Below are 26,727 nucleotides of genomic sequence, written 5' to 3' on the forward strand. Positions count from 1 at the left end.
TGTATGTCACGGAGCTGCTGTCAGCGCTGTATGTCACGGAGCTGCTGTCAGCGCTGTATGTCACGGAGCTGCTGTCAGCGCTGTATGTCACGGAGCTGCTGTCAGCGCTGTATGTCACGGAGCTGCTGTCAGCGCTGTATGTCACGGTGCTGATGTCAGTGCTCTGTATTACGGTGCTGCTGTCAGTGCTCTGTATCTCCTGCACCCTCTTGTTTGCCTACCCTGGTCCCTGACCTTCCCTCTCCTCCATTGCCTTCATTAGCTCCATAGTCCTGAATTGTCAGAACAATTTCCCAAATAAAAAAAAAATGCTTGTAGTTATCGATCCCAAATTCACCTCATACATGTATTATGCTATTGTCCAGGTGGTGGGACTACGTGCTACCCCCTAATAATTACCCCGTGGCCGCAAATTCGACCTAAAGGTTTGCGAAATTCGCCTCCCATTGAAGTCAATGGAGCCCGCGGCGAACGGTCGTTTTCGCGAACGTTTGTGCCCGTTCGCGTTTCGCGTTCGCGAAACGTCCCGTCGGAAGTTCGTCCATCACTAGTGATAAAGTCTTGTTTTTTTCTCTTCTTTAAAAATAACAAACATGTTATACTTACCTCCTCTGTGTAGTTGGATTTGCACAGAGCAGCCTGGATCTTCCTCTTCTCGGGTCTCTCGTTTAGGGTTGCCACCTGTCCAGGATTCACCCGGACAGTTCGGGTTTGGAATTATTCGTCCAGGTTTCAGACTGTCTGAAACCCGGACACATTATTTAGACTGGACTATGGCTTCCCAGCAGCCTCAGATCCATCTGGATGAGAGGTGCTGACTGCCAAGTGAGCTCACCATCCATCCATCCATCTGTCTGTGACTGAAGTCTCCCCCCTTCTCTCTCTTGCCTCTGTGTGAGTACACTAAGGCAAATCAGGGTTCTCAGAGCACCCCTTACATCAGAGTTCCCCTTTAAATCAGAGGCCACAGTGTTTCCCCTTACATCAGAGTCATCTCTGTACATCAAAGTTCTCAGTGTTTCCCCTTAAAGAGGAAATAAACCCTGATGGGTTTACTTCCTCTTTCATTCCCTGCAAAGGCAAAGCATAATGGACTACTATGCATCGCATCGCATAGTAGTCCATTATGTGTCGCTTACCTGACACAGGAGCCAGCGAAGTCACCGCTGTCCCCTGTAGTCCGGCGCATCCATCTTCTCGGTGGGGTCTCGCAGCTCCGCCGCTGTCATTCGGCGAAGCCGCGATGACGTCACTCCCGCACATGCGCATGGTAGCCGACGTGCGCTGCATCTCCGTCATTGAAGATGCCGCGCTCAGTGTGCCTGCGCACTGCTGTCTACGGCGCATGTGCCGTAGACAGCGGTGCCTGTCTTCAGGCAAATATCTCCTAAACCGTGTAGGTTTAGGAGATATTTCTTGGACCTACAGGTAAGCCTTAATCTAGGCTTACCTGTAGGTCAAAGTGTGTTGTAAGGGTTTACAACCACAGAGTTCTCCTTTACATCAGAGTCTGCAGAGTCCCCCCTGACAGTGAATGGGAACTCTGCGAGTGCAGACTTAAAGGGGAACTCTGTGGACTCTGATGTAAAGGGGGACTCTTGTTATTAACTTAATATGACTGGAAATGTTTTTTAGTAGCAAAATATATGTATAGTTTATACTATAAAAAAAATTGCTGTGCACCGCTAAAGTGTTCGGGTTTGACTTGAAGAAAAGGTGGGAATCCTACTCTCGTTGCCGCTCCTCATTCCTCCCTTCTGGCGAATGCCCTCACAGCAAGCAGCTTACTATGGGAGCACCAGAGCTGAGCCACTGCTCTGTGTGTCCATTCAGATACAGAGCTGGGGTCCAGCCCTGCCCTCTCTCTCTCTCCTCATTGGCTGAGTTTGATTAACAGCAGCGGGAGTTAATGGCACTGCTGCTGTGTCTCAGCCAATCAAGAGGGAGAGTCCCAGACAGCCAAGGGTCTCGTGCACATTGCTAGATCAAGGGCTCAAGCAAGGATTAGGGGGGCTGCTGCACACAGAAGTTTTTTTTAATGTCTGGTCGTGCAATGCTGTACCCAAACAAAATTGCCGTACTTTTTTAAACCACAAATAGTGCTTTCTTTTGGTGGTATTCGATCATCTCTGCTGTTTTTATTTTTCGTGTTATAAACAATTTAGATTTTTTTTTTTTTTTTTTTAAATGTACTTTTTGCTATAATATATTAAAAAAAAATTCTTCCTCAGTTTAGGCCAATATATATTCTTCTACATATTTTTGGTATATATATATATATATATATATATATATATATATATATATATATATATATATATATATATGAGAGATTGTAGACGCTATAACTTTTAGGCAAACCAAACTATGGGAAAGATTTATGGCATTTTTATTATTATTTTTTTAATAGTAATAGCGGTGATCTGTTCTTTTTAGCGGTACTGCAACATTGCGGCAGACAGATTGGACACTTTTGACACATTTTTGGGACCATTGACATTTATACAGCGATCAGTGCTCCAAAAATGCACTGATTACTGTGTTAATGTCACTGGCAGGGAAGGGGTTAACACTAGAGGGCGATCAAGGGGTTAAATGTGTATTCCCTAAGTGTGTTCTAACTGAGGGGATGGGACCCACTGGGGGAGGAGACATATCGTTGTTCCTTCTTAGGCCACGTACACACGGGCGGACTGTCTGTCCAACTTAGTCCGCTGAAACGTGTTTCAGCGGACAGTCCGCTCGTGTGTGGGCTTCAGCGGACTTTTTCAGCGGACAGTCTGGCAGACTAAGTCTTTCGGAATTTCCGTAATATTGTCCGTCCAACTTTGGTTTCAGCGGACAGTCCGCTCGTGAGTAGGCAAGTTGGACGGACTAAGTATGGCGCATGCTCAGAAAGGATTTACACGGCCGAAGGTTGCATTGCAGTGTATTGGACGTCGTATTTCTAGTCCCGTCGTACGTGCTGTACATGTCATCGCGCAAGCTTTCAACGGACTGTCTGTGCATCGTGTGTGGTCAAGTCCGTTCATTCAAAAGTAGGACGGACTGTCTGTCGGATTGTCTGACGGACTTAGTTGGCCAGACAGTCCGCCCGTGTGTACGCGGCTTAAGTCCTGTACAACTGACCAACTTTTCCAACTTGCCGGAAATATTTTCCGACAAAATGCTCCGATCGGACATACTCCGATCATGTGTAGCCTACTCCGACGGACAAAGTGCCACGCATGCTCAGATCAAATTCCTAGACCAAAGCTATTGGCTACTAGCCTGAACGTAGTCCTGTCCTAACGAAATAACGTCATCACATTACGCACAATCAAATTTTCCGACAACTTAGTCCAACCGTGTGTATGCAACATCACTTCCGGACCTCTTCCGGAATTAATCCGTCGGAATAACTCAGACGGGTTTGGTTGTCGGAATCTCCAACTGTGTGTACAAGTGCTAAGACTTGACAGGCTGCGAGGCCAGCGGCGGCAGCGGCGATGGGCAGAGTGTCGCTGATTGGAGCCATTACCAGTAAAAAAAAAAAAATGTCCCGGATTTAATTTTAAAAATCTGGTCACCTTAGTATATGCTATTAGAGGAGAGATATACTGTATATTCTATTAGAGAAGAGATATACTGTATATACTATTAGAGGAGAGATAAAATGTATATATACCCTGACCCTTTCCAAATACACAGCGGCTGAAAAAAGCCTTGATGTGAACGTGTCCCATAGGAAACCATGTAAATGAACTGTATGCATTTCTGCAAAAAGCACAAAAAAAACATAGATGTGAACCAGGTCTAAGGCTTGATTCATGCCTATGCATTTTTTGTGCTTTTTGCATTTTGCAGATTTGCACTACAGTCCATTTAACATGGTTTCTTATGGAACACGTTCTGTAGTGCAAATCTGCAAAATGCAAAAAGCACTAAACCTCCATAGGTGGGAATCCTAAGGCCTAAGACATTTAGTAACATAATCGGGTTAAAAAAACTAAAATTAGCCCTTTATAGTACAAAAAAGCAGATAATTGCTACTGGGGTTCATTTTTTTAATGTAGAACTGTGAAAGTATTATTTACAGTAGCGATTATTTGCTCTTTTTGTACTATAAATGGCTTATTTTAGTTTTTTATTTATTTTTAACCCCATTATGTTACTGGCCGATTAATCAATTAATCGACAACTAATCATTTACTATATTCGTAATCGATTAAGCCTTGTTCTTTTTCACTTCAGATTCTGGTCATTGTGGCAGCCATCTTGGAGATTGGTCTCGGCATTTCATTGGTCTTCATTGCCCTTTCTACCACTTTTTTAAGTGGCATTCCTTTTTGGGGCCCAGTGTTTGTAAGTACCTTTACAATTTGCTGTTTGTGATGTGTAATAACTGGGTGCAAAAAAAGCATCAGCCTGCAGTTTCACCAATGATTAACTTTCACCAATGTAGCTGGAAAAGTTTGAATCAGCATAAGATGTTGTTGAGCACTGCCATTCGAATACTTGGACAGAAAATGAGATTTAAATCTTCCTCAATAACAACAAAGACAAAAAGAATAGCAAAAAGGTCCAACCCTTGCCTATGCTATCCAAAAAGAAACTTGACTGGAGTTCCACTTAAGATAGTCATAAGTGAAAAGTTGGATTAGTAATAATATATATATATATATATATATATATATATATATATATATATATATATATATATATATATATATATATATACACACACACACAGTATCTCACAAAAGTGAGTACACCCTAAAATCCAAAAAGGGGATTTTTCACCTAAAATCCATACTAGACCTAGGGGTCTGGTAATAGATTGGGGAGGCCCCAAGCCATTTTTTTTCTTAATTTTTCATTGGAGGCAATTTATTTTTATTTTTCTTCATTCAGCTTTCAGCGGGTTCCAAGACATCAGTTATTTAAGGATGTGGCAGACGGCTTCTCAGCCTGCTCCTTAAAAATCAGCTATTGGTAAAGAGGTCAGTGGCTGCCGGCTCTGAAGACTTGCATTTGAACTGTATGTAGAAATCACAGCTGAACCGCTGAACAGCTGCACCGTTCATGTGTGAACCTTGATTTAAAAGTGTTGCCTATCACCCCCCCCCCCCATGCTACCCCACTATACAGCAGTAGGACCTCTATCTTGACACAAACACAGGGTGCACACTGAGAACCAGCAGCCTCAGTGACAACGCTTCTAGTGCTCTCGATTCCATCGGTTGGCTTTTTGGCAGCTCGCCCCCCGCCCGCTCATCTGGCTTTGCTGCAGGCCACGGCAAACAGATACTCTGCGCACAGATCTTGTAGACTTTATTCTGGGACCCCCTGTTAGGAGAAAGTGCCAAGTGCTATCAGTTTTGACATCTACCTTTAAGGCTTTACCACACCTCCCAACTTTTTGAGATGGGAATGAGGGACACCTATCAGCAAAAGTATGCAGGCATAGGACACACCCCTTGTCACACCCCTTAAAGGGGAATTGTACAAAAAAAACAAGATTGGTTAAACCCACAAGTGCTTTTTTTACCACTACTATTCTTTTATATTGGCTTTTGGAATTTACAATGGCAGCAATTTATAAATCAGATTAAAGGTTTTGTGCTGGAAACCCTTTTTGATAGATAAAAAGTGCATTTTATATACATCTATATAGCTCAGACCAAAATGAGGGACAATTGAGTAGGAATGAGGGACAGAGGGACATTTCTCCAAATCAGGGACAGTTGGGGGCTATGGCTTTACTTACTGGTCCTCATTGTCGGTGTTCTACCGTCTGCATTCGTGCAAACTGAACGAAATGCCACCATATATTTTTAAAGAGATTGATACCTGTATCATGCGCTCCATCTAATGTCCAAAATGCAGCATAGTTTTCTCGTTGAGGTATTTCCGAAAACTAGACTGCATTTTGGCCACTAGATGGCGCTGACAATAAAGGAATTTCTCTAAAAAAACTGTGACATCTTCAGTTTGCACAAATGTTTGTAATGTTTTATAATAATGTGCAGTTGTGTTCTTGCTTATTATTTTATTTATTTTTTGCAGTACATAATTGCCGGATCTCTGACACTTGCAGCTCAGACAAAACCCAATATTTGCTTGGTGAGTTTTTGTTTCCATTTAGTAACATTGCTATCAGGTGTATATAAATGTTTTCCAAAAATTAAAAAAAATGATTATATAGCTGAGCTAGACTGATTGAATACCACTAGTTACAGTGAATTTCAAGCAGCAAATGCAAAAGCAAAAAAAAAAAAAAAAGCAGCTCCTGACTGTCCATGTAGCGCTACCCCTGAAGAAGCGGCTTTCGATTAGAAAGGCTCTTTCTCAAACAGTGCAGAGGCAGCCAGGCACACAGCAACAACTGTCCATTCACTCTGGATCAGTAATCAGTCTTAGAGTATTGCTAGCAGGGGACACTTCTTGCTTAGCAGCTGTAGCACTATACTGTATAGGCTCACGGTTCATGGCTGGGGACCATGAAGTAGTATGAGCACAGGTAAAGGCACACTGGGACAGTCCACAGTTCATGGCTGGGGACTATGAAGCAGTATGAGTACAGGCAAAGGCACACTGGAACAGTCCACTGTTCCCGGCTGGGGCCATGAAGTAGCATTATCACAGGTAAAGGCTTTACCCTCTAGATCCTGGTAAATGCAGGGCCTTGAAAAAGTATTTATACCCCTTGGAATTTTCCACATTTTGTCATGTTACAACCAAAATCGTAAATGTATTTTATTGGGATATTATGTGAGAGACCAAAACAAAGTGGTGCATAATTGTAAAACAATTTGAAAACCATTTATCATTTTCCTTCCACTTCACAAATTCAATCAGGGGGGATAGAAGGTTAAATTTACAATACTGTAAAAGGTCACAAAAACGTGCATAGTTTTGAAAAAAAAAAGCAATATCACACGTTGTGAAAAATGGCCTTCGGGAGTCAAACACGGTGGTCAACATTTCCGGAGACACCTGGGTTGATCTGACAAGCAGTGGTGACACTAGTTCCTGACCAATGAATGTACATACTGGACATGAAAGCAGATCTAGATGCCTCTTGCTCTTACAGTATGTACTTCTAGAGCGGAGGAGTGGAATCCCTAACTGTTTCCAGAGGGCTAATCTACATCTGACTGATGATGTTGAAGCTCATCTGGTTCAGCTGAGAGTGCCACTTACCAGCTAAGAGAGTTTAAGCCAAGCAACTCCAACAGAAGGAACTGCTTTGCCAGCACCTTTGGCCATGATGGGGCCAGAATTCATTGCCGCTCTGGGAGAGTTCATGGCAAACTGCCAGAAGAGTAGCACAACTTACACTGGGTCCGGGTACTGGAAACGGAGGGTCTTCTCAAGCAATGAACCAGTGGTTGCCGGTGATGGAGTGGTTGGAGCAAGGGATGCAAACCCTAAATAATATTTCTGAGACCCAGAATAAGCAGAGGATCACCAAGGGCTTAAGGGGGGCCTGCCTCAATAGCTATTCGGAACCTAAAGCTCAACAAACCAGACTGTACCACCTATGATTATTTAAGTATCCTTCAAGATGTGTTTGAGAGAACAGAAAAGGCTTCAAACATCATATACCAGTTTTAACATACCTATCAGAATGAGGGGGAGAAACTGTCTGAATACAGAGGTGTTTTGCCAAGATTATACTTTTATTGAGCAGCTGTTGATGCATCGATTGCTGCACAGTAGATGAAGTCCAGATGAGACAGGTTTTAAGGGAAGCTCAGTTCTTAGACCCCATCATGATTCAGTTGAGAACTTGAGGGGATGGTCGGCAGATTCAGTGACTTGCTACAATTGTGGAGGCGAAGAGCACTACAAATGTGATTGTCCACGTCTGCTGAAAGGAGGGGAGAGGCAACAGACGCACAGAGCCCGCTCTTCCAGCAGTCATCTGTGTCCCTGGCTACATAACAGTTTGAAAACATTACTTGAATAGGGCTGTTTATGTTATTGTTGTATCATTTGGTTTATTTTTCCTGTTTTCTCTTTACAGATCAGAGGCTCTCTGGGACTGAACATCATTAGCTCCATTTTCAGCATAACAGCTGTGATCCTAAACAGTGTTGATTTTCTAATCATTCAGTGCTACGTTTCCGAGTACTCTAATAATAACACTAGGTATACTGAGTACTATCTATGCCAACAGAAACTTGTAAGTATTATTTTGGTAATTAAAGAAATAAAGTATATAAAAAAAAAACTTTCCATTTATATAATACATTAATCACTAAAGATGTGTGTTATTCTATTGTTGCAAAAGTGTGCCTGTTCAAAAATGGGCAAATTTGAGTATATTATAAATAGTATAAAACCATTGTTTTAGTGTCTGTAATTGGGGGCGTGGTGGATGGGGAGGGGGTTGGTGGAAAGGTGTCTGTGAGTTGGGTGTGGAGGATGGGGATGAGGGTGGTGGAATGGTGGCCGTGAGTGCAGTAGCAGTGGATGGGGAGATGGTGTTCTGGTTATGAGATAGGGTGGTGAAAAGGTGGCTGTGAGTGGGAATGCAGTGGACGGGGAAAGTGGTGGTGGCTGCGAGTGGGGGTGTCATTGATGGGGAGGGGGATGACAGAAAGGTAGTATGGAAAACGAAATGTAGTAATTGCGCAGGTGAAAAGTAGTGACAAATAATCAAAAAAGCAGCTGGCAATCACACAACAGAACACGTGTAAAAACATAAACAAAAGATTTCCGCGCTAATAACTTGCGAACAATATGTAGCACCCTGATATTAGGCAGGGTTGCTAATGAATTTAGATTACTAGATGGTAACTAGCCTGGCTGATTGATAGGGGATTCCCTGGCCTTTTCCCTAACTCTGAATTTGATGCACCTCTTTTTTCTGTCACTAGGTAGCCTGTGGCAGTAGAATGATAAGGGCATAGGGAATCCAGACTAGGAGTAAATAGGTTGACTCAGCCAATTGGCAGGGGTCTCTTTGGTCCCTTAGCCTGCTGGGAGCGCCTATTTGTTCGGGAGGAGTCAGGTGATCGGGGGTTCTGTGCCACCTGGATGGCTGTCTGGGTGGATGTGTGTTACGTGGTTCTGGGTTGCTAGGCCAGAAGCCCGAGGCCTATCCCGGGAGCACCTGACTGCTAGGCTGTCTGAAACCTATCCACATATGAGAGAAGCAGCACAGGGTTGGGGCTTTCAGCCGGGAGCTCAACCGAATTGCAAAGGTTCAACCGGAGGGGGAACCACATTGTTGCCAGCAGTGAGGGAGAAGTAGTTGCCACATGGGGCAACCAATCCTGTTACCAGAGGCAAGTGAGGAGGATCAAGGTCAGAGATAAAGGAGACACAGTCGCCATTAAGGGACAACCACTCCGGTTATCAGAGGCCAGTTATTGAAGTCTGAAGAAGTACCAGAGGAGACTTATTTACTACCCGGGGATGGTGAACAAGTGGGAAAGCTTCAGCAGAGTGCCAAGCCAGGGACCCGGCAGGTTATCAGGTGTGGCACTTGAGGAGAATACAGGGCGTTAGCTGTGGAAGAGTTCAGGGGATCCAGTGAATACTGGGATCTTGTGGTCTAGTGAGAGACCGGGAGCTCAGTGAGTGAAGATCTACAGTATGATACTGAGATGTGAGAAAAAATCTAACGGGTTACTGTGAGTTACATGTACGGATCTCTATTGACTGTTAAAAGTTCAGTTGCTATAGGAGACAGAAGTTCTACAAATACAGTTGCTGCATCCAGCTTAAAGGCCCTCTACCTGTATAGCTGTCTGCGTATTCTTTTGTCTCAGAGTCTGCCAATTGCTATTGCATCTGCCTAGGGGTGTCCTGGCCCTAAACCCTCTCTCCCTCAGTTCTTGCTAAGAGACGATAAATCTCTTTTGTTTGCTTTCAAAGTGACTGGTGCCCATGTTTTCTTTTTTTTCTTTTTTTCTTTAATCATATCAATTAATTACAACAACCAATTAATACAATTCAATATACATTCTTTCCATTTTCTTTATTCCTTTACCTATGTACATCCAAAAAAAAGAAAAGAAAAACGAACCCACATTTTAATTGTAATAGTTCTCTCTTTCCCTATCCCCCCTCCCCCCTCTCCCTATTTTATCTCCGTTGAGTACTCTTTCCAACCTTCCCAAATATCATTAAACTCATCTTGTTTATTTCTGATCATGTGTAACCATTTCTCAGCTTCCATTATTCTATATACTTCCTTTTTCCATTCTAATACTGTAGGGCCTTTGGTCTGCTTCCATAACCTAGGTATCAGTACCTTAGCTGCGTTCAATAGATGCGGTGTGATGCTTCTTTTATAGACTTTACTTGCTAATGGCATCCCGTGGAACAGAAAGTGATCAATCAAAAATTCTATGGGCTTCAGAGTCAACCTCTTGATCCACGGGGCCACTGCCTCCCAGAATTTTTTAATCTTAGGGCACTTCCACCAAAAAAGGAGATATGTGCCTTTCTGCACACATCCCCTCCAGCATCTTGCATCCGCTTTCGAAAACATCTGTATTAAACGTGCTGGGGTATGATACCATCTAATTAAAAATGTATATGCCATCTCCTGAGTTTGGGAGCTAATAGAGGAGCCATGTGTTACTTTTATCATCCTTTGTATTTGTGCTGTCGTAAACTTCTGCCCAATTTCTCTCTCCCATTCTCTTATATAATAAGGTATTGCCATGTTCATCGTCTTAAGTATCAGTTTATACATCCTAGATAATACATGTTTAGCCTCAGGATTATTTATACACCATGATTCAAACGTGGTAAACGAATCCAGTGGCCTCATCATATTTTTCCTTTTATTAAAAAAATCTGTTATTTGAAAATACCTCCAAGTGGCCATTGGAATATCCCCCATGTCGATATCAATTCTGTTATGGGTACCACCACACCCTTTGGGGCTATTCTAGCACATGTGGCCCCTCCCTCTCTATTCCAACTCCCTAAATTCCTCCCATCTTCCCCTGGACAGAACCAAGGGTATCCTTCTATTGGTGTTAGAGGGGATATCATAGGGGCAAACTTGCCCTGAACATTCAACTTATCCCATATATATAATGTTGACTTAGTTAATGGTGATATCCACTCTGAAAACCCTCTATTCGTAGTTGGTATCCACGGGGCCCCCTCTAGCTTCCTACCTGCTATTGTTTTTTCTAAGTTCACCCATATTCTATTTGAAGAATCATGACGCCAATTCATTATTCTTACTAGAGCCACCGCTTTATAATATATATTTATATCTGGTAATCCAAGCCCTACCTCCAGTTTTGGTCTCCTTAGTGTGTCATACGACACCCTAGGGTTTTTATTCCTCCACACAAAGTTTGTAAGGGCCTTTCTCACCTGCCTAAAAAAGGACAGTGGGAGTGACACAGGTACTGTTGATAATACATAAATAATTCTTGGCAGCACATTCATTTTAATAACATTCACTCTTCCAAACCACGTCAGAGAAAGGCCCTTCCAACTCTGTAGGTCTTTTATAACTTTTTTTAATAGGGGGTCATAATTTAGTTTGTATAATTTTTTTAAATTATGTGTTATATGTTTTCCCAAATATATCAATGATTCTGGACTCCAGATAAAGGGGAAATTTGATTGTATATAGGATCTCATCTTACTAGGAACATGAATTGGCATCATGAGTGATTTCCCCAAATTTATTTTAAAATTAGACAGATCACCAAATCGGTCCATCTCTGGATGTACTTATTTTACCCAAATACCCCCCACTAATCGGGGATCCCTCCCTGGGTGAGTATACTGCCCACCCCTGAATTTCACCTCTTTCCCGCCTACCTGCGGAATTAAAGGTCTCCCTTCTTGAGACCGTCCTATTGGGGGCAATATAACCATCGGTGCAGGTGATAACCCTGGTGTTCCCCCGAGCCCCTGGGAGGTGCCACCCACCAGTACAGAGCAACAAAAAAAATAAAATTAATACTTGCTAGAAAAGAGAGATTGAGAGGTACACACAACCAAAGAGAAAAAAAGAAAAAGAAACGAAAGAGGGATAGGAACAGGCAGATAACACCGGTAACACACTGGTCAGGGTGCAGGACATGGCAGAGGGAAGGGATCCCTTTCCATTTTTAGGAAATATAATACTTATAAAGGGAATTCCCCCATTCCCCCCATCCTGCCTACTGTCCCCCATATTTCTCTCATACTTCGGCCCCAACCTGCCCCACTCCCTAATTTATTCTCTGCCCGCGTCCATTTCCGTCTTTTACCATATCTTCCTCCCTCCTCCTCTCCTAGATACTTGATTCCATTGCTCCGGGCGCTGCATAGGAGATTTAATACTGTTCAGTCTCCAATCTACAAAGTCCACTGCTGGTAGGCCTAATATCTCTGTAAAATTCTTTAAATCGTCTTTCGTTCTGAGGACTGCTGTCTTTCCGTTTCGCGAGGCCATTATCCGAAAAGGGAAGCCCCACCTATATTTCACCTCTGCGGTTTGCATCACCTCCAGTAGAGGCCGGACAGTCCTACGTTGCATAAGTGTGCGGTATGATAGGTCTGGAAATAAGGAGATCTGGCAGCCTTCAAACTCTATATTAGAATTGTTACGGGCCACTTTCATAATTGCTTCTTTCATAGTGTACTTATGTAATTTGCATATGATATCTCGGGGTCTGTCCGTACTCTGGAAGGATTGGGACAGGGACTGATGTATTCTGTCTATTTCCACCTTTTCTGTTGTCAAAGGCCCCAACATCTGGTTAAACTATTTTGTCACTGTCTGTAATAAGTCCGCACCCCCTTTGTCCTCGGCCAGACCTCTTATACGGATGTTTTGCCTTTGATCCCTATTTTCTTGATCGTCCAATTGGTCTAGTAGTGAGTTTATTACTCACTCATGATGTTTTACTGTCTCTTGTGTATCCGCCACTGCCAGTTTAATGCCATCTTGGTCTGTCTCCACCTCTTCCATTCTATGTCCCAGGGCTACTATATCCTCTCTTAATCCATCCATCACTTGTTTACAAGATAGCTCTACAGCTGCGATTAATGCTTGTATATCCATTTTTGTAGGAAGAGCTCTCAATAATTCCTTTAGTTCTTTATCCATTGACACCCCTATTACCCCTGATTGGGACATTATTTGCTTTAATGAGGGGCTCTGTACCAATGTTGTGGGTGATATAGCTTGTGATGTTTGTTTGCTTATATCCCTTCCTGGGGATCCTTCTGGGGACTTATCGTGGGTCAGGCTCCTTTCACAGTCCGCCCCTCGTTTATTTTCTTTTAAGGGGTCTACCTTTCTCACCCCTTTAGTCCCTTCTCCCGGGATATCCTGTGTCCCATACTGCCCCTGGGCTTCTTTAGTAGACTCAGTCTCTATGCCTTGATAGTTTACTTTACAGACCCCGGCTGTATTCGTATGCTTCTCCCTCCCAGCCAAGCCAACCTGCTCCTCCATCCCCAGCATACCAATCAGTCCATCTCCAGCCAGTGTTAGACTTGTTAAATTTCTCCTTTCAAATCCCGGCGGGCCTTGACCCTTCATTAACATTTCTTTTTCATACCTGAGCCTTCCTTGGCTGACCTTGCATTCCGGAGATCCAGTGCCTTTTACGTCTGGCTCTAGTCCTTTCCGGGCTGCTTTTCCTTGCTCTGAGGGGACAAGTATGCTCTCAGACCACCTGTCTGCTGTCCCGTTTGAGGTTTCCCCTTACCGTTAGATTGCGGGGCGGTGCGGCGGCGTGTCGCCATGTCCAGCTCCAGTCTTGTGTGCGGAAGGAGCCTGGATTGAGGAAGTGGGAGGACCGTCTCACGTCTCACTCCAGCTCTGCACTGGTCGGCTCAACCTCCCCAAAGCCCGGAGGTTCACCGCACGCTCACACAGCGTGTCTCATCTCCACACCACGCCCCCCTGGTGATGCCCATGTTTTCAACGTGCATTACACCCATCATGCCTACTAACCCATACTGGGAAGAAGGATGTCAGCTCTCCCTCACCATTAGGCATTTGGAGGTTGGGGATGCCGCTACTAATATAATAATTGTGATTAGTCCATAAGGTGTCCAAACATGAAGTAATCCTTGAAATCATGTCTTTTAGGGTTATAGATGAAACACCAAAAGTGCACCTTCCACTATTAAAATAAAAGATATGCCCTTACCGGATAGCTAGACTCCACTTTATAGGAGCCCTGTAAGACTTATATTCACATGTCATTGAAGATCCATCCATTGGAAGCAATAAGTCTTACAAGGCTCCTATAAAGTGGAGACTAGCTATCTGGTAAGGACACATCTTTTATTTTCTTGGTGGAAGCTGCACTTTTGGTGTTTCTGTCATCTATCACGTCAAGACACGATTTCAAGGATTTCTTAATGTTTGAACACTTTATGGACTAATCACCATTATTATAACTCAGCCTGCTCTCCTCCAATGATTAGACTTGTCCTGAGCGCCCCCCCCCCCCCCACTGCACAGCCATTCACTGAGAAGCTCAGTGTGCTGGGTCTTCTTCTTCTCCCTCTAGCTCTTATGCAACTTAGAACAGAGGGAATGTGATCACTTCTAAAAGAGGGAAAAAGGTAGTTAGGTTTTTTTTTCTATGTATACAAAAATGGTTGCCTTTCATTTCTATTTTAAACTGAATGTGTTTTTTTTTTTTTTACAAGGTGATCGCTCACAATCACTTTAAAATCCCCCACAAAAATATGGAGCCTCCCACCCCCACATACATACAAATGTCAATGCATGTGTTGGGGGGTACCATATCGCCAAGTCCGCCAGAGTGAAAGCAATAATTCTAATCCCATTACTCATGGCTATCTCCAACCTGATGACTTGTTGGGGCTTTAAAAGCATTGCCTAAGGAAAATATAGGCTACAGAAATTTGGCGCCATTGGGTATCTATTTACTTGGCGAAACCACATCATTTTTTTTTTTTTACAAAAATGTGGGTGATTTATTGCATTCTGCATATCCTAAACCACTGCACTAATATCATGTGACATAAAATATTTGAACTACCACTATTTTATTCTCTAGAGTGTCTGCTGACTTACCTTTTTTTTTTTTTTTTTTTTACAGACTACTGGTTATGCTGTTCTCTCTCTACTGCTTGCGATAAATTTGCTGCTCTTCTGTATAACCATTTCAACCTCTGTTTTTGGATGCCGGTCTCTCTCAAAAGTACAATATGTCAACCAGGTAAGAGACGTATGAGATTACTATTAAATGAGTGTCAAGGCACCAGCAAAGGCTATCATCCACCAGCTTTGGAAAACCCCTTTGCTTTGAGATCCTTGTCCCAGCCCTCCTCTGTGGCCTTAACTAGGATTGAGTTTAGACATTATCCCGCTCTAGGTACTTATGAATGGTAACACCACAGGCTCCACCTCTTTAATTTGATTTTCTTGTAACAAATATAGAAATAAGCAATACATCTTTAGGTTTACAACCTAACCTCTCCAATATGACTAACAGGTATCCTCATTTGAATATTTCCACTGTGACAGTTGTAAGCCTTAGTTTACACTTGTAATCACAGTAAAACCTGGGGGCAACAAAAATGGGTGGTTGAGCCTTGTTTGTACCACCTCTCAAAAGCAGCTGGACAGGGGTGTACACATACAGAGGTCAGTTTGTGGTGTGGAAAAAAAGGATTCCCCCCATCACAATACTAAAAGTGACATATTTCAATGAATTGGACCATGCTGCAACCACAAGCCAAACGCTAGCTGTCAGGAAAAATGAAGAGTGAACTGTGGTGGCCGCTTTTAAGAGACGTGTGGCTGACAGGCATTCAGGAGGCAATACTGTCACCTCCTGAATGCCTGTCAGCCAGACGTCTCTTAAAAGCGGCCATCACAGTTCACTCTTCAAAGAGTGACACAGGTGTAAACAAGCTCTTAAGTGGAATTTTCCTCACTTTAAAGAGATTTCCTCCTACTTCCTATTGCATCTCCAAGACAGGAAGTGAAGTGAAATCTCCACATTGGGACCACAGCCAGCAAAAAATATTCTGAGAAGGATATTAAAACTTTCCTTTAAATAATAGCTCCACCCATAAAGTGTAAGTGTAGCCCAAACTTTTTAAAGTGTAACCAAAGCCTAAGTTTTTTAAAAAATCTGGATAGAGAGCTGAAGGGTTGGAACCACTGTCAGGTTTGTATTGCTGTTTTAGTACTCATTAGGGAGATTCATGATCACCAATGTCACTGGTAATGAAACTGAGGGTAAATCCAAAATGTTAGGGTCACCATTGGGAAATGTCCTCTCTTTCTGGTGGTAACATCACATGGAATGATATCCTCTCACTTCCCACTGAGTCTACTGGAAGTGAGTAGAAATCTCCTGAGACACAAATGGTAAAAAAAAGAAAAAAAAAACTGACGGTGGTTTTAACACCCATGTTACCTATTCTATCCCCAAAATTTTTTTCTTTAAATATACTTTCAACATATACACCACTAACAAGAGAGATAGGTTTGTGCTGCTTGACTCCACCTTGGTCCTCTCCAAAGTTTTAAGAATGAGTTGTATGACAGTTTTGGGTTATGGCAATTTCCGTTCATAATCATTTCAGTAATCTAAAGCCTAAAGCCAGCAAAATGGTTTATTCTGTTTTGTAAAGAGTTGGGAAATCTCTCCAATGGGAACACCAACAAAACAAAAACATATGTCCTGGTGCCTACATGGCAGCATATCGTTGATTTACAACTCTCTCAGGACCGGTAAATAGTAATAAGTGTCTGTTGGGCTTTGGCGTATTGAACAGACAATTCTCCCGAGTGAACTCCGCCTGTTTCTTTTATTTATTTTTTTCCGCAAAGATAAGTCTGTGCATATTATCTCTATGCCTGCCTTCTCCAGGTCTGTGCTGTTTTCTTCTCAGTTTTCCCCTTGGGGTTTGGGGCTGTCTCCTACCTGGTCTCTCCCGTCTTCCCCCAAGTTTTGCTTGTTGCAAGGGCCTCCACTGTCGGAAGATAGTATACTTGGGAGCCCTCTTCCACACAGCCAATGCTCCATTTGCTTTTCCCCCTCAAAAACAGAAACCCCCCCTCTGTCAGCTTTCCGATGTCTAGGCTTGTTGGCTGAAATGTCAGCTTGTATCCCAATAGTCCCTTGGGCACACTGGCACCTACTGTAATTCCAGACAGGTTTTCTTGCTCAATGAAAGAGGAAACACTTGGGGTGATTGAACAGGTTATTGCCCTACATGAAGTTGAGTCTGTGGTGGTGGTTGAAGAGGGACTTTCTGGTGAAATCTTGATCCTTGTGGTCCAACTCAATAAACCTAATTATGATGGATGCCAGTGAGAGGGGCTGTGAGGAGGCTTGTGAGGCCTTCTACATTCAAGGAGAATTTGAGACTATTCCTTTCACATCTACATGGATGTCAGATTGGGAGCAGACAGTGTGAGCTCAGGGACATGCACCCGGACCTACATGGATGTAAAATTGAGAGCAACTGCTCTGTTCACACAGTTGCTACATCCCAAATGACATCAATGTGACTGCCTGCACAGAGATGCACAGAACACCAGTGCATCCCAGTACAAGTAAACATGGCCTTGCAGGGGTGTATGCTGTGTATGTACTGTGTGAACAAGGCCTTAGACAGGTGGAACTGATCGGTCTGCTCATATGAAGGGCACCTGTTTTTCAGGCTGACCTGATCGGACCATCCATTTTTGTCTATGGAAAGGTAGATGTAAATGACATGTGCCCATTTACACCCGCCTGCATCTGATCCAATCCGGTCCACCAAAGACAGACGGAAGGGAATCCCCGTCCATCTAGCAGATCGGATAGCAATTGGGTGGAAATGTACAGGCAGTTTGTTTCCATCTGACCATCCCATAGATTACAGCGGGCTGTGTCCGTGTCTGGTCTGCATCAGTGTCCTGATAGTGTCCGCTCCATGTGAAAGGGGCCTTTTGAAGATAAAAAATATAATTGTAAAAAAAAAAATAATCAATCATTTTATTTTAAATATTTTGTACTTTATTTTTCTTTGGTGAGATAACAGAGGTCTAAACAGACACCTGATGTCTCTTTTTTGAGACCGAGAAAGGGACTGAAGATATTAATTCATGTAGAGAAAGGGACTAAGGAGTCTGTATAGAGTTCATTCAAAAACTGACACATAGTAAACTTGGTTTATTATGCTCAGTTGGCAATGGACACAGGAGCGATCTGTATTGATCGCTGCCTGTGTCCATTGTAGTAAAGGGAGGGGGCTTGTAAACATATGTTTAGGCAGGGATGTTCATATATTTACCTGCCGGGTGTAGTTACCTTGGCTCATTGTTAGGGATCAATTCAGTTCACCCGAAGTCTGGAATTGCTACACTTCTCTCTTCTGCCGCTAGGTGGCTGGGTAACTGGCGACATTAGATAAGACAAGGGCAAAGCAAGGACAGATTAGGAGTATATGGGGTACCTCAGCCAATGGGCAGGGGTTTTCTTAAATCCCTTGGCCTGCTGGGGAAACCTATATATTTAGGTGACAGGTGATCATTGTTCGGTGCCACCTGGACAGCTGTCTGGGTGGATGTGTGTTGTATTGCCCAGGCTGCTAGGGCGGAATTTGGGCCTATCCTGGGCACATCTGGCTGCTAGGATGTCTGAGGGCCTATCCAAGAGAGCATCATAAGGATGGGATTGCGGGTTGCAGTCCAACCAGAAGTGACGGTTCTGCCAGCGGGAGAACCTGTCTGCAGTAGAGGGGAAGCTGTCGCCACTAAGGGACCAACCACCTTACTACCAGGGGCCACAGTGAGTAGCTGAAGCAAGTACTGGAGCAGTATTCTCACCAACAGGGGACAGCGGAAAATTGGGAAACTTCAATGGGTACCAAGCCAGGGACCCAGTCAGCAGAGGTGACGCTTGCAGAGCAGCCTTGTGTGCCAAGCCAGGGACCCAGCAGAGAAGCGGGGGGTGACGCTTGAGGAGGATACTTAAGTGAAGATTGGAAGAGCTCAATAGATTTGGTGGCAGTGAATCAGCAAGTCTAGTGAGAGAGACTGGGAGCAGTGGGTTGAGAACCTACAAGAAGTTACTGTAGAGAAATTAAAGGAGTTTGTTACAACTTGTGTTAAGAATTGTTCTAGGACTGCTGCCATAAGAGACAGCATGCAAATGTGGTGTCTTGCTGGATGCCTTTCCCTGCATGGCTTTCCCCCTTTAAAAGTCTCAGAGTCTGCTAATTACCATCACAACTACTTAAGGGTGTCCTGGCCCTAACCCTCTCTCCCAAAGTTCTGTTCAAGAAAAATAAAATCTCTTTGCATTCAAAAAGTGCCTGGTGCCCATGAATCTATCTTGCATTACACCCACTATGCCTTACAACCCACTCTATACAGAAGGATGCCAGCAGCTCTTGGCTCTGGAAGTTCTCATTAGACTAAAGGAGGCCTAGGATCTTGCTACACGAGTATTCCATAAATATGTGCAAGATCAAAAACATTCAGTAAACTTATGCCATGATGATATTTGCAGTATAGTTCACCCCAACAAAAAGATGAAAGATGAGATGATCCACTCTGTGTAAAAAAAAAAGTCTTCCATGTCTCTTATAATATTGCACTGTTGTCCGCTAAGGGATAAGTAGGGATGGGCTTAATGTTCGGGTCGAAATATGAGTTCAACTCGAACATTGGCTGTTCACCCGTTCACCGAATAGCGAACAATTTGGGGTGTTCGCGGCAAATTCAAAAGCCTTGGAACACCCTTTAAAAGTCTATGGGAGTAATCAAAAGTGCTAATTTTAAAGGTTAATATGCAAGTTATTGTCATAAAAAGTATTTGGGGACCCGGGTTCTGCCCAGGGGACATGTATCAATGCAAAAACATTTTTTAAAAACAGTTTTTTTTTTCCGGGAGTAGTGATCTTAATAATGCTTAAAGTGAAACAATAAAAGTGTAATATTCCTTTAAATTTCGTACCTGGGAGGTGTCTATAGTATGCCTGTGAAGTGGCGCATGTTTCCCGTGTTTAGAACCTTTCCGAGTGCAAAATTACATTTCTAAAGGAAAAAAGTAATTTAAAAGTACTAGCGCTAGCAGCTATATGAATTGTCGGTCCGGAAATGCACATAAAAGTTCATTGATAAAAACGGCATGGGAATTCCCTACAGGGGAACCCCAAACCAAAATTAAGAAATGTGTGGGGGTCCCCCCAAATTCCATACCAGGCCCTTCAGGTCTGGTATGCATATTAAGGGGAACTTTGCGCCAAAATTTAAAAAAAAATGGCTTGGGGACCCCTTCAAAATCCATATCAGTCCCTTATCAGAGCACACGACCTGGCAGGCCGCAAGAAAAGAGGGGGGTGAGAGAACGCCCCCCCCCCCTCCTGAACCGTACCAGGCCACATGCCCTCAACATTGGAAGGGTGCTTTGGGGTAGCCCGCCAAAGCACCTTGTCCCCATGTTGATGGGGAGAAGGGCCTCATCCCCACAACCTTTACCCGGTGATTTTCACTTCCACTTTTTCCATCAAATAGAAAAAAACACAATAAACCCTCTCCCTCCTAATTCCAAAACTTTGGGATTCCTAGATGTTACCCTGAAAACTGACAAAATGATTAGAATGATTTAAGCCTAGAAAAATATGGACTCTTAATTTATAGAGCCATCTGCTCTCCAATCTCAAAAGATATTTAACAAATTCACCCTCTCTTTATCCCCTATGGATCCCATCTAGTACCCAGAAAAGGAAGGATTCTATATTATAATCATTATCACTGTATAAAGCATAAGTGATTGGAGATTTTTTGAATATAGGTCTAAGATATTGTCTGAAATTTGCACTTTAAATGGGCATTTTGCCTTTCCGCCATAATAGCCATTGCAGATGTAGCACCCTGGGGTTTAGTCAGGGAGCTCCTCACAAATTTATTTGCCAAGAGTAGTTATCTTGGTCTATAAGGAAAAATCAATAGATCTCTATCAAATGTTGGCCTTACTGCACTCTTCTCTTCTACCACTAGGTGGCCGGGTACTTGGTGGTACTGGATATGAAGAAGGGCAACCCAAGGTCAGGTTATAAGTATATGGGGTATCTCAGCCAATAGGCAGGGGTTTTCTTGAATCTCTTGGCCTGCTGGGAGAACCTATATATTCAGATGAGGTCAGGTGATCATTGTTCTGTGCCACCTGGATGGCTGTCTGGGTGGACATGTGCCATACACCCCAGGCTCCTAGGCCAGAGATTGGGGCTATCCCTGGGGCATATGGCTGCTAGGCTGTGTGAGGGCCTATCCAGAAGGAAAGAGAGCAGCGCAGCGTTGGGATTGTGACTTGCAGTCCAACCAGAAGTGACGGTTCTGCTGACCAGAGAACCTGTCAGTGGTCAGAGGTAGAAGGGAAGCTGTCACCACAAAAGGGACCAACCAGCTTTACCAGGGACCACAGTGAGTAACTGAAGCAAGTACCGAAACCACATTTTCACAGGGCACAGTGGAGAATCTGGAAACTTCAGGCAGTGATCAGGTAAGGATCCAACCCACGGAGGATATGCTTTCAGAGCAGCCTTGTGCATAGCTCCCAGCTGTCCCTGATTTCGAGGGACTGTCCCTGATTTGGAGAAATGTCCTTCTGTTCCTCTTCCCCCCTCATTTTTCCATCATTATGGTCTGATCTATATACAAATGCACTTTTTATCTTTCAAAAAGTGATTCCCAGCGCAAAACCTTTCATCCGGTTTCTAAATTGCTGCATTTTTACATTTTAAAAGCCAACATAAAGGAATAGTGGTGGTAAATAAAAGCCCTTCTGGATTTAATTAACCTTTTTTTTTGGTTAATTCTCCTTTAAGGGGGTGTGACAGGGGACGTGTCCTATGCCTACATACGTTTGTTAGTAGATGTCCCTCATTCCCATCTCAAAATGTTGGGAGGCCTGCTTGTGAGTCAAGCCAGGGATCTCACCGGTTAGCAGGGGTGAAGCTTGAGAAGTATCTGGAGTGCCAGGCTGCAGACCCAGCAGAGAAGCAGGGGTGACACTTGAGGGAGATACCAACGCAAACCTTGGAGGAGCTCAAGGGCTTCAGAGTCAGTGAATCAGAGGGTCTAATGAGAGAATGGGTTCTCAGTACTGAAGAACTACAAAAGGCGGTTGTAGTGGAGCTAAAAAGAACAAATAGAAACTGAGCTAGGAACTGTTAAAAACTGATACCACAGGAGACGGCATTCCTGCAAGTGCAAATGTGGCTTCTTGCTGGGGCCTTTCCCTGCACGGCTGTTCTCTCCTTGAAGTCTCTGAGTCTTCCAATTGAATTTGCATCTACCTAAGGGTGTCCTGGCAGTAAACCTCTTTGGGGGCCTAAAAGAATGGCCATTAAAGACTCAGGCTGTAGACAGTTTCCTTCAGTCAGCTTCTTCAAAAGCACTCGAGTCTCAAAGAAAAAAGACCCGCATGGGCAGAGTGAGTAGGCCATGCCCACATACCTATCTTTCTTCCTATAAAAAAACAAACACCCTGGTCTCTGCATTCCTTCCCTCAGGTCGCCCACCTGAGGCCTCTTTCAGCATCTTGTGCCTGGTGTACCCTCCCCAGACTCCTCCACTCTGGGACAAGACCCAGAACACTTGGTGTGTGGGGGTAAACAGAATCTACCCAATAGTAGCTACCATCCCCAAAAATAATTACTAGAAAACAGTGAGTAATATGGGACTTTTAATGTACGTTCTAGGGTGTATTAGACACAGACAACAAGTGCATATATACAAAGGAGTAAATTCTCCTCACTCTCGGGCCTCCGTACATAATTTAGCAGCTAGCACTATACTCTGGTGAAGTATAACAAAATCTATATAAAGACGGGGATATACTGTATAAAATATAAAATAATTTTATTAGGTATAACATCAGTTTAAAAACTAATTTTAAAAACATATTCACAAATTGAACAGCCAGGTGTCTATCTTGGCCTTGGGATCCGACTGATTATCAAATGTATTTCGCAGATAAACCCCCTTCATCAGGGCCTCAGATCCTCTAAAAAGTACAGTAATTATATACAAAACAAATATACATAAGACATTTTCTCATTAAATGGCTTGGTGTCATTAAATGGTGTGGTGTCATAACTAGGGTTGAGCGGACACCTGGATGTTCGGGTTTGACGGGTTCGTCAAAAAAAAAACTTCCCAAAAAAGTTTGAGTTTGGGACCCAAACTTGACCCAAACTTGACCCAAACTTGACCCAAACTTGACCCAAACTTGACCCAAACTTGACCCAAACTTGACCCAAACTTGACCCAAACTTGACCCAAACTTGACCCCCGAACCCCATTGAAGTCAATGGGGACCCGAACTTTTGAGGACTAAAATGGCTCTAAAACAGTTCATGGAAAGGGCTAGAGGGCTGCAAAATGTTGTTAAGAGCATGGCAAGTACTCTGCAAACAAATGGGGATAGGGAAAATACTTAAAATAACATAAAATACATAAAAAATTAAAAATAATATGCTGGAGGCCCCCTTCTCAGAAGAAGAGGTACAGGAAGTCATTAAGGACCTCAAATCAGGTTCTGCTCCAGGCCCCGATGGTCTCCCTATCCCCTATTACAAGACATTTACCACCACCCTGACTCCATATTTGACAACATTTTTGTAACGCAAAGACACAGGGAACCCCACTTGATCCTCACCTAAACACAGCCTACATTGCAGTAATACCGAAACCGGATAAAAACCCGGAAGAAGTCAGTAATTATAGACCCATCTCCCTCATTAATAGCGACTTAAAAATCCTTACCAAACTTCTTGCAAATTGTCTAGCTTTCTTTATTAATGGATATGTTCATAAGGTTCAAGTGGGGTTCATCCCAGGCATACGGGGCCTTGATCAGATCTGAAGAGCCATAGACATAGTCTCTATCCTCCAGACAAACTGGCCAGGAAGTCCAAAACAATTAGGCATGCTTTTATCACTTGACCTTCAAAGGCCTTTGATTCGGTCTCCTGGCCATACATCTTTACAATCCTTGAACGTTGGGGCTTTGGCGACAAGTTTATGGGCCTGATCTGAGCTCTTTATTCAAACCCTAAAGCCTTTAGGCTTCAAGGCCACTACTCCAAACCAATACATATAGCTAAAGGCACTAGACAAGGCTGTCCTTTATCTCCGCTAATCTTTGCAATAGCAATTGAGACACTCCCCATCTCCATTCGCCAGGACCCCAACATACAAGGAGTTCAATGTGGCTCTCAGGTTCACAAATGTGGCCTGTTTGCAGACGACAAACACTGATGCCTAGTCATGGATTCCTATCTTAGGGAAAAAGACACATGGTCATTTCCGTCCCTCTCCTTACATTCACTCCTAGGGGTCGGTGGTTAAGTTCCTCCTCTCGGGCACAGCTAGCTCCCATTGGGGATGTCCAGGGAGGAGGTACACCTCCGACCATTACCAGGGATACCAACCCTTCATTCTAACACTACCATGTCTGTCTAAAATGATTTTACATTTTATATCTCTGACGCGTTACACTCGATTCATCTTGTTGCGCTGCCTGTAATCTTTCAGATATTCTGAATGTCACTTTCAAATGTATTATTCTTGTTGTGATACAAAATAAAATACTTTGAAAATAAAAAAAATAAAAATAATAATCTTGACCTAGGAGGACAAGGTCCATATGGAGTAGGAGGTTAAGATGGCGCTGGATGTGGCGGTGTAGGTGGAAGTGATGGTGGAGGAGGACGAAGTAGCCAACACTGGTTTTAATTTTTCATTTTGCACAGGCACTGCAGCATGTAATCGCTCATGTGTACAAATCAGAAAGAGGGGAAAATACTGCGCTAATATAAAAACAAAATCGAATCTAAATACCTAAAAGCAGCGATTGGTCTGGTGTGATACACACCTACAAAACATATACAACTAAATTTTACAACCACGCTCTCCCATATACCAAACCCCAGTGAAAAACAACTATTGTCTAATAAAATTAAAAGCAAAGAAAAAATAAAATAAAAATAAAAATAACAAAATAATATTAAAAAATAAGATGCAAATAAATAAATAAATAAGACAATTAAGTGCAAATAAGTTCATACACAATATAAACAATTGAATTCTAACAGATAAATAAATAAAAAGAAGTTCATATAAATAAATTTATGAAATTAATAAAAATTCATTGAAAAACATGCTACACTAAATATGTAAACAATTACATGCACCCAAATAATTTATAAACTGCTCAGAGAAAATGTGCAAACAACAATTCTTTTAGGGATACAAACACACGTGCCCAATAGACATACAAAAATAAATAAATGAATAAAAATATAAAATATAAGCGTGACAGTCCGTCAGATAGAAATAATTCTCCAAAGAAAATTCAGTGTAGATTCAGTGTAGAGCATAAATTCCTTCACCACCACTGTGCTGATTGATAGTAAGAATGTGCGCTTACCAAATCCCAAAAAAAACAGGCATGTATAATCAGGAATCTCAAAGGATCATCACACCAGGACAGCATCTCATCTTTCCATACGATGGGATCATTCATAAAATATAGATAGAAAACCCCATAGCGTAAATCCGTAAATAAAATCTTTTATTACGTGATTTAAAACATACTCACAAACAGAAAAAGTCAAAACAGCGTTAAATGCCGGCCGGCAAAACGAGCCCAAAAGTCACGTGATAGCGTCAAGCACGTCGAGACCACCCTATGTCCGTTTCGTCATATATGACGTCGTCTGGGGTATGGGCGACGCGCTGACGCATCACGTTTATATACACGTAATAGTAAAACCAAGCCTCGTTCTGAACTGAGAGGAGAAAAAACGGAAGCCCCGGAAAGACCGGAAATATGTCATACCAACATAGCGGCCACATGATACCACAGGCTACATGTTGAGTGAGGGCAAAGATAAAATGAAAATAAAAATAAAATTGTACTATGCCAACCTAACAGCCACATATCGATACTGGCGACATGCTGCCTAAAAGCAAAGTACTGTAGGCTGCAAGTAAGAGCATAACGATCTAAATCTGCAGACTAATTATAAGCATCCTCAAAACATAACAGCCACATACATATAAAAAATACATATGGCAAAAAAATTATGTATGCAGCAAGGAAAATAAATACAAAAAACTAAAAACGGTAAAAATACTAAAAATACAAGAAAATTATAAATTAAATACCTCCACGTGTAGAGCTGCATTTAAGTATATAGAAAAAAAAATGTACAATATAAAAATATTGATACAAAAAAGGAGAAAAAAGAAAAGACAAAGGAAAAGGGAAAAAAACACCTCTTTCCATCGAAAGAATATATATCATCCTCCCATCAGCTCAAATCGATTTAACAAAAAGGGGACCTTCTACTGATATTGATATAAAATCCACATAAATATATACCACAAGGGAAAAAAAAAAAGGATAAATCATGAATTATCTATAAACGCATTGATATCAACATCTACGTTGAGCCCAATTGGAGTGTAACATTTAATTTTATGGATCCAGGCCATCTCTAATCTTGATATGCCCCTAACCACAGAACCTCCTCTCCAGGGCAAATTGAATTTATCAATACCTAAGAATATGGTTTTAGCTGGATTCTTATTGTGGCATTCTAAATAGTGCCTAGATACAGAGTGCTTCGGGAAGCCATTAATGATATTAGTTATATGTTCATTTAAACGTACATTCAATGCCCTTTTAGTCCTCCCGACATACTGTAGCCCACATGGGCATTGCAATAAGTAGACAACCCTTTTTGTGGCGCATGTAATAAATG

The 26,727-nt window shown here is 42.6% G+C and overlaps 1 protein-coding gene across 1 annotated transcript in view; it reads left to right on the forward strand.

Annotated features, from left to right (window-relative positions):
• LOC143929907 (membrane-spanning 4-domains subfamily A member 5-like) overlaps window positions 1–26,727 on the forward strand; it is a 142,598-nt gene that overhangs the window by 93,032 nt on the left and 22,839 nt on the right. Inside the window, exons 3-6 of the mRNA XM_077453845.1 lie at window positions 4,234–4,344; window positions 6,049–6,105; window positions 8,012–8,170; window positions 15,045–15,164. Of these exons, the coding sequence (XP_077309971.1) occupies window positions 4,234–4,344; window positions 6,049–6,105; window positions 8,012–8,170; window positions 15,045–15,164 (447 nt within the window). The remainder of the gene's footprint in view (window positions 1–4,233; window positions 4,345–6,048; window positions 6,106–8,011; window positions 8,171–15,044; window positions 15,165–26,727) is intronic.

The sequence above is a fragment of the Lithobates pipiens genome, unplaced genomic scaffold (assembly GCF_037356315.1).
Source record: "Lithobates pipiens isolate NorthernLeopardFrog02 unplaced genomic scaffold, aLitPip1_a1.2 Scaffold_25, whole genome shotgun sequence".
In the NCBI taxonomy this organism is placed as follows: Eukaryota; Metazoa; Chordata; class Amphibia; order Anura; family Ranidae; genus Lithobates; species Lithobates pipiens.